Source organism: Thermobia domestica, chromosome 1, assembly GCF_964235325.1.
Source record: "Thermobia domestica chromosome 1, izTheDome1.hap1.1, whole genome shotgun sequence".
Taxonomy (NCBI): domain Eukaryota; kingdom Metazoa; phylum Arthropoda; class Insecta; order Zygentoma; family Lepismatidae; genus Thermobia; species Thermobia domestica.
This window is the reverse complement of record NC_137454.1, coordinates 141,956,534-141,968,564: the sequence shown is the minus strand read 5'-3', so window position 1 is coordinate 141,968,564 and position 12,031 is coordinate 141,956,534. Positions and strand designations below refer to the sequence as shown.

At 35.6% G+C, this 12,031-nt stretch overlaps 1 protein-coding gene across 3 annotated transcripts in view; it reads right to left on the bottom strand.

The window, feature by feature from the left end:
* Positions 1–12,031, bottom strand: part of ReepA (Receptor expression enhancing protein A) — a 215,961-nt gene that overhangs the window by 73,676 nt on the left and 130,254 nt on the right. For all 3 annotated transcript variants that reach the window (XM_081763874.1, XM_081763870.1, XM_081763866.1), the window contains exon 5: positions 3,513–3,626. In XM_081763874.1, the coding sequence (XP_081620000.1) occupies positions 3,513–3,626 (114 nt within the window). The remainder of the gene's footprint in view (positions 1–3,512; positions 3,627–12,031) is intronic.

Sequence of the window (12,031 nt, the reverse complement as noted above, 5' to 3'; positions counted from 1 at the left end):
GAAAAGTATATTCTGAAGTGGGATGGTCGTAAATTCACCCTTTCATTGACAGATTTTAATTCCAAAGAAAGGAAATTATCAAAACCCAATGATTTTACAATAATAACGAAAGCATCAAATATCAAAGAACTTTAGGGAAAGCTACCCAGGGAAATTATTTCCTTATCGTATTATTTAAGTAAAGAAACACCGAAGTTAATGGGAACTTATGTTCTTATTACACGCTTATCCTAGACCGATTTCAGCAGCAACCAGTGGAGATGGCAGGGAAGAATGAAATGAATGATGAAAAACAAACCATGCTTTGTCAATATCAACTATTCTTTTCGTACTTTATAATCGGAAACTGTTTTGTAAGCAGGTATGTGCAAATTTCCAAACACATTAGTATTGATTTTAACTTTACACAGCAGGGCCATTTTAAGTTGGACAGTGGCACATAGTAAGTTTCATTAAAATCGGATAAGTTTTTCAAGTTATCACGGGACAGACAGATGAACAGATGGACGTAATGCCGGTTAACTTGAATGGTACAAATTCGCTCAATTGAGACGCACAAAACTATCTTCCAATTTAATTTGTCTTCATGCGAGAATTTCCATCAACGCAACCAGACTGAACTACTGCGAATACGACTTTAAAAGAGCAATATTCTTTACATGAAATACCCAGTATCGCGCAATTCTTGCCAGTATTTAAGGAATTTTACTCATTCTTTCTACAAGTAAAGTTTCGTTTCTAAACAAGTGACATGGTGAAGAAACTTCTCACTTGGGTAATTTTAACAAGTAACGGAAAGAAAATAGTCTTCAAGAATGTTTCGATATTCTTTCCAAATAGTCATAAAATGCAAGTAGTCATATCGCTCTCTTCTGCACTTAAATACAGGACACTCACTAACGGTTGCAAATGCGCGACACCATAAATAAATCATATTAACGTAGAAAATTGTCTATAGTATATTTGTACGCTTCTTAGTTACAAATTGCTGTGTACTCAAATTAGTAGTTGGAAATAATGTACTGAAATTTACACAGAAAATTTGTAGAACACTTCTACCTTCTCATTGCAGAACAAAATATGTTCAAGTAAAAACAAATTAAGAACGGCTACTGTAAAATCTCGTAGAGCCTTTCTATTTCAAATGTGCCCCTCCTGGCGCTACTATCGATGTGTGCTTTCCCGTTAAGTCTTTCGAAAGAGGAGGGACAAGTTGCTGCGGCCGAAATCTTTTAATTGTTTGATGCGGAAGCGTTGCCACAATTAATTATTTCACCGACTTCGTTGCGCTCTGTCCTGTTAACCATTCTAAGTAGCCTACGATCTTCACTCATCGAAACCAAACGACTGAGTGACAAATTGGCAACACAGCCGAGGTCATTCACTTCTTTTCCTTACGCAAAAGGAGGGTTTCATTCATCAGAGGTTGACGGGGCTGGGGCCAAAGTATAGTTCGCATAGTTTCCGAGGGCACAGGTGGAACAGACAGGCTCTAGTAACAAAATTTCTATTCTTGAATCTAATGAAAACACTTGTAACCGAAACAGTGAGTGTAGTTGTATGGGTATTTTAGGGCAAAAGAATGGCAACAAAATCGAGAAAAATACACTAATTTAAAATAAGAATTTTAAAGATTGTTTTCCTCCCAATGATTATCAAAATTAGCCAGATGTTAAGAAGCGAAACTTCAACATCGACACTGAAGAAGGCGTAAATTATATTCCGAAATTATAAGTAACAACTATGCGTTACTTGGTGCTTCACGTAAAGAGAGTCCTGTTCTTTTTTAAAATAGTTACTATGCATCCCATCGTTCCTTAAGTAAATACTGTAAAAACTGTCGCTCCGTAAAAACCATTGAAAAGGTATCAGAAACATGTTGCCACTTGATGACAATTTGTGTTTGGACAAAATTAAGTATTTCCTACCACACCGCGGTAACTATAGGATGTCTAACACGGATTCCAAGTTAACTTATTGATACATATTATATCTTCCAACTTTTGAAACATTATTACTACACAATTTATAATAATTCGATTTATGATTCCCCTGAGAAAATTCAAATGTTCTTTATTATTGTCATTTCAGTTTAACACAACGATCAACACACACAAACAGCATCGTACTCTTTAGCCGTAAAATAGTGCTTCTCAGTGATAATTGTAGGCAAACATTACAATTACTTGATTATCAAGAAGTTTACGCTACTATGGATTATAACACTGGGGCATTTTCAAACCTTTCGTTGGTAGTACAGTCAAACCTGGATAAGTGGGATTACAAGGGACCGTCAACTTAACCCCACTTATAGAGGTATCTTATTTAGCAGGATGGAAGAGATGATGTCTCACTTTTCGGGGTAATGCTCAAGGACAAGCTTCCCAGTAATATAAGTTTCTCAGTTATCTAGGTTCCACTCATTCAGGTGACCGTGTATCATCATCAACAATAGGGTACTTTCAACTTCTCGTTGGTAGTAGAAAATGTAAAAACCCTAAGAATTCAAGATTATTCTCCCATTACATTTACTAAAAGATCAACTTGAATGTCTTAAGAACTAAATAAAAACTTTCGCAAGGAAACTAACTCATATCTATCAGTGTATAGTTCGCACACGGCAACGAGCTCTATCAGATTAGTATCCTTTAAGAAACAAATTCTTCTGTATATTTAAATAAATAATCGGCATAAAGAAGATCGTTCTTGGTAACATTTACACGATTGCCTTATCTTCCCCCACACACTAAACAGTTTAAAACTTTTTAGTCAGCTGAATACAACTTCCACACTAAAAATCCAACGTCGAAAAATCTCTCAAAAATTGACGGAAGAAATGATACGCTTGTAACATTAACACTGGTTTATTTAAACGCACTGTAGAAAGTAAGATATTTCATAATTTCGTATATGCCGTGTTACTGAATGAAACTTGCATTGTCTCGGGATCTTCTTTGGAAAGTTACTGTTATATAGAAGGGGTCTGATCTGTATGATATACAATTCATTCTCATAGTGCGAAGAAATAAATGTAAATAGATGTTGTGACTAATTGTGACCATCTAGAAATTATGACAGAGGTAATGAGAGTAAATGAGTGGAACTACGAAGGAGGTTAGCAATTTTAGATTTCGAGACAATCGAGGTGATCCACATCAGAATGATGGCTACCAGGTTTAATTATTATAGTGGTGACCATTAAGTATTCTTTATATATATTCTGAATAAGTCAATGGCCGTGAACCTATAAATTAACTGCGGAATATACAGCTAGAATATACATATATATAACAGTAGCACATTATGAAGCTAAAGCATTATGATGGCATTTCCCCCCACTAAGCTAAATACTGTTTCATGACTTAAATTTCTGCTCTATCCCTTATTTCAAAAAATAAATAAATAAATAAATAATTAAAGCACGATCATAATTCATTCAAACATTTATTTCATGCAATATCATGCTAAGTCTAAGCTCTCTGTTGAAGAAAAGCTCATGGTAAATAACTTACTTTAATTGCTGTCTGCATAATTACTGTTGTAGCATAATTCACGCCTTTCGAGCCAAGGTGGAGCACCGTGTGATATCCTTGTTCTTTTGCTCGAGCAATGTATTCGTCGATTTCCTACAAGTATTAATAGTATTAATTACAATATATATACATAAAAACAAGATGATCTTAATAGAGTTTGACACTGACTTGGACATGTACTAATTCAAAAAAGTTCATTCTACGTCAGTTCAATCATACTATGATACCCATGACCTCAGATTTTGATGAAACTTAGCATTTTTTCTTCCTTTTATGGATTTTATTAAGCATATAAATTGTTTATCTACCTCAAACAATAAAAGTTTTACAGTCTGTTAAAGTTATTAGAGCTTCGCGATTTTTGTCGATCGGACGGAGGAAACTCAATTTGTATCTTTTTATAGAAAATAAATTTACCTAACCTGTTTACTAATCAATGTTGATTAATATTTTCATAAGTATACACCAATACTAAGGAAACCACAAAAATTAAATAAAGCAGCAAATACCTATACATAATGAGGAACAAAATCCTTAAATGTTAGTTACAGAGGTTTTAAAATTAAATAGAGTTCTACGCTTATTTTCGAAAGGGAAAAGAAAAATTAAAATACTTTTCCATTATTCTTGTTCTAAAGAATATACTTTATCACATCCAAAAATAAAATGACGTTTTTCCACCTTATTATTTTTTTCTCACTTCAAAACATAGAATATCATCGGGATCACTTATTTAGTTGAAATAATGAAATTAAAATTATAAAATTGTAGTAAATGTTAATATCAATCTCTTTCAAACAAAATTAAACAAGGTACATATCATCATCATCATCATCATCATCATCATCATCATCATCATCATAGGTATTCTGCCTTTATTGGCAGGTCACTTGCTGCAGCTGAGAAGCTTCCATGCTCCACGGTCCTCCGCTAACCTTTTCGTCTTCGCGTATGATCTTTCTGTTTTAATATCATCCATTAATTGTAGTCTCTTTCGCCCCCTCCCTCTCTTTCCCGCCACCATACCCTCTAGGACGTCCCTCATGATACAATCTCTTCTTAGGCAATGTCCCAACCAGTTTCTCTTCCTCTTCCTAATAATATCTAAAAATGTTCTTTTCTCACCCACCATTTCTAACACTAAGGTACATATAATGAATTTAAAAAAGAAAAAAACATTGTTAAAATAAATTTACGCATAAATTCAAAGCAATCAGCATCTTTCGTTGCGAATAAAATAATAGAGTAGATTTAACATTGTTAATTAGGCCTGTAAAATCTGAGTACGTTTGATCCTAGGAGAAATTGAGAAGTGCGTGTGGATGAGTTACTCACAGTGATCTGTCATTTACTACACTATGTCAGGTTGTAAAAAGCATGATCATTTAATAAATAGTTCCTTTTTTTAAATTTAAATGGATCTCTTTTCTTTATTTAAAAAAAAAACAATCAGCCATATTCTCTTTTATAATACCATCGTAGACGATAAAAATATAACATGGAAATAGAATTTAAAGTAATGACCTTCCTTTAATGGGTAAACTCCCAAATTGAGGTTGACTTTACCTTAATTTTTTTGTCCGAATTTTATCTATTGGTACTTATTTGCACGAGAGCTATCCAGAAAGTAACACATTTTGGAATGAATAAAAAAAACAGTAAAAGTAGAATTTTTTTATTATATGCATTTCACAGTGACACACTTACACTACCTTTAAAACATAGTTACCATACAAGTTTAAACACATAGTCCTGAACAAGCTTACAAAATTCGTGCAATAAAAATTTGCCGCCTGTGACTTCAACCATTCCTGTACACCAGCCTGAAGGACTGTGTCGTCATCAAAGCACTATGTTGCTAGCCAGATCTTCATGTGGGGGAATACGTGGTAGACACTTGATGTGACATCCGGGCTGTATGACGGATAGTCGAAAACCTCCCAATGAAAGGCCTGTAAGAATTCCTGAGTCTGCTAGACCGAGTGCGGATGGGTACTGTAACGAAACGCTGAACTTTGCATTCAGTTTTCTTCAGCGTTTGTTTTGAATTGCTCTTCGCAACTCTGTAATTTTCCAAATGTTTCAGCGGTAACTGTTGCACCACGTTTCAGACAACCAGCAGTACATCTTCCCTAGTCCAAAACACAGTAGACATAAGTTTTCTTGCTGAACTGGTTTGCACTTTTTTCTTTTTAACTGGCGTGTCCCCATTTACTGCATTGTTTATTATTTCACAATTAATGTGCTTAACCCAAGTCTCGTCCCCAATAACGATAGGATCAATACGGGAATCGCAGTCTTTGTTATAGGACTCAAAAATATTTCAAGGCAGTTGCCACCAGCTGAGTTTTGTGTTCTTCTGTCACAATTTTCCAAACTTACATCTTGCTGAAAAATTGATAGCCTAGAGTTTGGATTTTCATGCAATAAGCTCCGTGAATTTGCAGAACCTCAAACGAGAGCTTTGTTATTGAAAAACAACTACTTTCACGAATTTGTCATTGATCTTTTTGAACTATTTCATCTGTCACAACGCTGGATCTCCCACTTCGATCTTCATCGTGAACGTTTGTGCAGCTATCTTTAAACATGAGGAACTAACGCCTCACTTCACTTGCACTCATCACATCTTTACCGTAAACTTACCTAACGTCCGCTAGGGTGACGCTGATGACCTGATGTCCTCTAGTACCCAGTTATGATGAATGTTAATTGGTTTAGTATTTCTCGCCAACAAAAATGGTAAGAGAGAGAGATATCTCTTCAAAATTGGCAAGATTTTCAATCGGAGTACTAGTGTTAAAATCATACACAGCTGGATGCGTACTGAAAGGGCATAAGTTCCTGTACAAAATGACAGCGCTCGCTCCGTACATCTAACGTCACCCGAATGAAACGTGATAAACTTTCTAGATTACCTGTGTATATTTGTGACTTAGGCATCTCATTTACGTAAGAATGGAAGGGAATCAGAAATGCACAAAGGAGTCTATCACGAATTCATTTCAGACATTATCCTGTATTTTTGGTACTTGCCCGGTGGAACTAAACGGCTTTGTGATTTTCACATCTATGGAAAACAATCTACGATTTGGATGGGTTACTTTCCTAAGCAATTTTTCGATATAAAGGCTTTTGAAAAAAAAAAAATGTTAATCCCTTGTAAATTTGTTCAGTCTTCGTTGCAAATCCGTCATATCATGATCATAGTATTAGACACTAAAGACTGAGGGTGCACTACTCTGTCTCACTTGCGTTACTACTGCGGTAGAGACAATTAAACTTTGGATGTTTGTAGTGTTGCAGCGTCCTTAGTTTGTAACGCAGAATAATAAATGTAACACTAAGTTTTCCTTTTTAATATGTAGATTTGAAATGTGTAATAACCTGACGTAGTACCATTTGAAAAAAAAATACAACTGTATGTTGGCTTGTCAATATTGTTACACTTATAGTATCAAAGAGTATGCCAATCAATGCTCTTCTGTCGATATTTGCCCGACTTCAGCGTTTTTTCTCTATCAGTTTAAATGTTGCAAGGGTATATCAAGATAAATGGTCTATCCTGTACACATGAAAACAAATTAAGTTTCTCCAGCTCGATGGACAAAAAGTGTGAAATTCCAAATACGTCTGAAAAGCTAAACAGCTTGAAACAGGAAATTTTATATGCTTACTCAAGTCCGGAACAGACATGCCAAGTTTCATCAAAATGTGAGATAATGAGTGTGAAATACTTTTTTTCTTGTTGATTTAATAAGAAATGACTCAAAAACTTTACAAAAATATTACACCAATATTATCAAACTATAAACCTCAAATGTGTGATCGCAGCTTGTGTCACTGACTGAATAAAAGAGAAGAGCGTTATTCCTATGGTTGGATCACATAGATTAGGATGGAAAAATAAATTTCGAAGAAAATCTATCAAATGCGTAAGCTCATTAAATTTCAATTAATAATTTACAAAACACTGAAGTCTGAATGAGAAATATTATATAATAAAATTGGAATCCATAGTACCCTTTCAGCACCAAGTCTACGTAAGATGGTACCCACTGCTTAAATGAGACAGAAAGGACTACTCTGGAAGAATAGCTACACGATATACAGCCATCTACTACTACGTATGTCCTATTATATGGGAACATTAAACTGTCCAAGTCCCTCAGCCTTCGTGTTTAAACAAGCAATAAGCAGATATTTTGTACCCACTGCGAACTATTTTCGTTCTCAGTTTAGAAGTATCACTAAGTTCCTTTTCGTACCTACTGATTTTCTTCTTGCACTCCTCTTAGGCCAGTGGAATTAGAAATCTGAGTTTTACGTCCCACGTTTACGCTGGGTAGGCTAAAGAAACGGTGATGATTAGTAATGAATGAAATAGTGGAATGAAGAAAGTGGGAGGAAACGGGAGAACCCCGAAGAAACCCACGCACACGGTGCTTGTCCACCACAAAGTTCACTTGGCGGGGGCTGGGATCGAACCCGGGAACCCAAGCACCAGAGGTGAACGCTCTACCACTGAACCACCGCGGCCACAGCCAGTGGAATTAGGTATCGATCATGTATATAATTAGTAATGATATATTTTTTTATAGTAATTAGTAATTATTTTCATCAACATACTAAAGCTGAGCCTCCAGTGGAACGGAGTGCGATTGCGAAAGTGAACTGCAAACTGAACTGCCTACACTGGATTCGAACACCTGCGGATGTGAATTACGTCAACATCTCTCTTTTAAAGATACAATTTACATTTTACACTTGAAAATTCGTATCTTAAGATCTTGGGAAAGCGATATACCATACTACCACTTATTACTTGACTAGAAAGAAATTTCCATTTTCTGCATACTGCGCTATTGTCAGAATAAATATAACTTTGCTACCGATTTAGTGCTTTATATTCCGTCTGTAGGAGCTTAAGTTCTCTAGAGAGTCATGAAGACGTCATTGATCACTTCAGTCATTTATCTTATACCACAATATACCTGTATAAAGTTGATGATATAATATAAAAGTAAAATATAAATAAAACATGGGTCTTTTAATAAGGAGAATGGTCAGGCACATACGTAAAAATGAGTTCGATCTTCAACTGAGATCTGTCTTCATTAATAAGAACAGTGTTCCATTCAGACTCAAATATTTAGAATCGACGTAAGGAAGTACAAAATCTAGTTTGCATTATTCTCTTTTCCTTTTTCTTTCTTCTAAATCCTATAATTAAACTTGCTACAGTTGTAATTTTCACTAAACAGTGCCTCTATAGGCATTTACCGCGCTGAAAATGGCATCGCTTTGACTGCAAACGATGTTCCATTCGCATGAGTGCGGACGAAAAATCAGCATGTTGAGATCATTCACATTCGCAACTTACAGTCTGTTTTCGCAATTCGCAGTTCGGATCTAACAGAGGCACTCCAATTCATTTACACGTGTTAAGAAAATCGCATTCGGATGTAATGAAGGTGCTCCCTGAAAGTTCACACTGATCGGACTTGTGGGGAAAAAATTGTGAACGAAGATACACTTTTGTTTGATTTTTGGCTAATTTCTGAAAAACTACTAACTTTAGATAGAAAAATGAACCGGACCCATTTGTAATAGCTGAAAATTTCCTATCAAACTAATTTTGATACTTTTCCTAAGGTTCTTCAGAAATAATTATTACTATCCGGAAAACCGAGTTTACAAAACACCTGAAAATGGTCATTATCAAAACGTTGAAATGGTTTCGGGATTAATGACCATTATTCACCTTGAAATGAGGTTTTCATTATGAAAGGTGAATTTTAGGATGTTTCTTGATTATCTGAAAAATGTTCTTCCTTCCCCTTTGACTACCACTACTACTAAAGCTAGCTATATTTTATGTTCCTTAAAAAAAAAAAAAAAAAAAAAAAAAGGCAAAAACGTTATTTACTTTGTTCTACTGAACTACTGAAACTTCAGTGAACCAGTCTATCTTGATGCGAATTCTAAAAGAAGGCTTGGGACAGAATGGAAGGAACAAAACTCGGACGATTTAGGATTTAGATTTTTGCACTTTCGGCATCTATGGCCACTTAGCCCGTCACGTATGAGGGATGACGTCCCTCGGCGAGTACACTATCCGGGGAAAGGGAAGGAAACGGCCTGGGAACTGTAAGATAGGTACCACCCCGGCATTTGTCTGGTGTTTTAATGAGAAAAACCCAGGAAAACCTCATTTAGGATGGCTGGCCTGAAAAAGCTTTACACTTCTTCGACCAAGTTCCCCCACCGGGAATCGAACCCAGGATCGCTCAAAATGGTTCAAATTTACAATATGAGATGAAAGAGACACATTCGAAAGAGATGCTGCATGTTTCCAATATTAATAATGAATACTTAAACTAAACCGTTAAGATGGTATTTTGATAGGTGTTAGAATCGAATGTATTTGCTTTACAGATAGTATGAGTCTTAAAGGGGAATCTGAACCGAAAATTAACAGAAAAAGTTAGATAATTTGAGAAAAAGCAGCTGTACACACTATAGGGAAAGAAAATGTTAAAAGACGTCAAATGTAGAAATTGGAGGGAAGAGAGGAACGATTACTAATATCAAACAACTATGTCACATTATTACTGAAGATATGAAATGCAAACAGGAAATAAACACAAGAATAGGAATAGGAAAGGAGATCTTTAGGACGAAGGGAAGCGTATTATGTGATTTCTAAAGAATTACTGAAAGGAATCATGAAATAAATTTTATAATCATCTCTCCATGTAAATAAATAAAACATTTATATTTTGATACAGAGGAGAGCGATAAATTTATCAAGTGTTATATATCTATAGCGTCCATCACGAAATGTTACGGGGAAGAAACCTGGACATTGCAGAACGGTAGTGCAAAACTATAGAAAATACTCAAGATGTGGGTATGAAAATGGAGAAAATTAGTTGGATGGAAATAAAAACTAAGAAATGTTAATGAAAATTGAGGCAAAGAAGGAATGTTGTAAATGGTTAAAAAAGAGGATGATACTGGTTAGAATTATCTCAGAAGAAACTGTTTTTTTGGGAAGTACGAGAAGTGTCCAAAAATGTTCTATCAACTGTTGATTGTAGAAAGAAAAAGACAACATAAGGAAGCACCAGAAAACCAAAAATAGTCCCTATCACCAGCAACTTTGAGCCTCATGATGGTAAAGCGTAGTGAAACGAGAACCAAAGTAGTAGTTCAGTGCGGGACAACCTCGTTGAGAGTTCCAATCTGTTGTCCCCGCAGATGGTTGTATGACAAATCAAACTAATGGTAATCAACGGTAGAATGTCTGGGGAATGTGAGGAATCATTGAAGTGTCATAACCAAATTGGATAATAATGGCACAAGTTACTTTAGAAACACGTGGTTTCGCGTCGCTCTGAAGGATATTTACGATTCACAAGCACCAGCTCCACAGTTTTAATTTTTTCATGCGCACGTTCCAACTGCTGCGAGTGCAGTTACACTGAGCATCTGACCAGGTAGCAGCAGTTTGTGATACATGGTACTACGAACAATCCTCCAAAGACAGAGCATACATGACCTTCTGTTGATGCAGCCGTGGCTTCTTTGTTTGGAAGGAATTCATGTGGTAGCAACAAACAATGACGATGATGAACTATCGTGACGAACCCCCATTTCATGGCACGCCAGTACTGTCCACAAACGGCTCTTTCCACTGACGAGACAACGAAGAAACATTCATTTGTTCGAGTCACTTTGAGCTGCAGTCAACTCACGTAAGGCCTGTCCCCCTCCATAATAAAGGTATATAGCTACTTGACAACCTCCAGTTCCTATATTCGACACAGTTTCCGTCAGTCTAATCTCCAATATTTTTGATTACGTTTTCTTCCCATATTGTGTACAGCTTTTATATTATTATTATCATCATTATCATCATCTTTCTGTTAATTTTTGGTTGACATTCCGTTGTAAGAGTTATGCTATCTGCAAACCGAATTCATTTAATTTTTTTTTTTTTTATTACCTATCGAAATACCGTCTTAACTACTTCGTTTAAGTATTGGTTAACGCTGGAAACATGCGGAGTCCCTATCGAACGTGTCTCCCATCTCATATCCTTACTCTAACCATTTGGTTCATATATAAGTTTGGTGCGAGTTTTCGATCCTTCCACTCTAATCCAACGTTCTAACTTTTTGGACACCTAATAAAAATAAGGCAGAAAACCCGAATTAATAGGCTAGGCTATATTAAAGGAGGTAATTCTTACGTTAAAACTGTGGAATTAGCAAAGTTTCGCAGTACATGGAACTCCTAAAATGTATTAAGTAACGTACTATAGATGGCAGAATAATTCTTTAGAATTATTCTGCCATCATTATGGTAATTCTTTAGAATTACCATAATGATACTCTTATGAAGTGGGGAAACCTTATGAAGAGTGAAAAAAAATAAAAGTAAGAATTTCCCAGGGATATTGAAAAAAAAATCCAGAATTTACATTCTTTCTA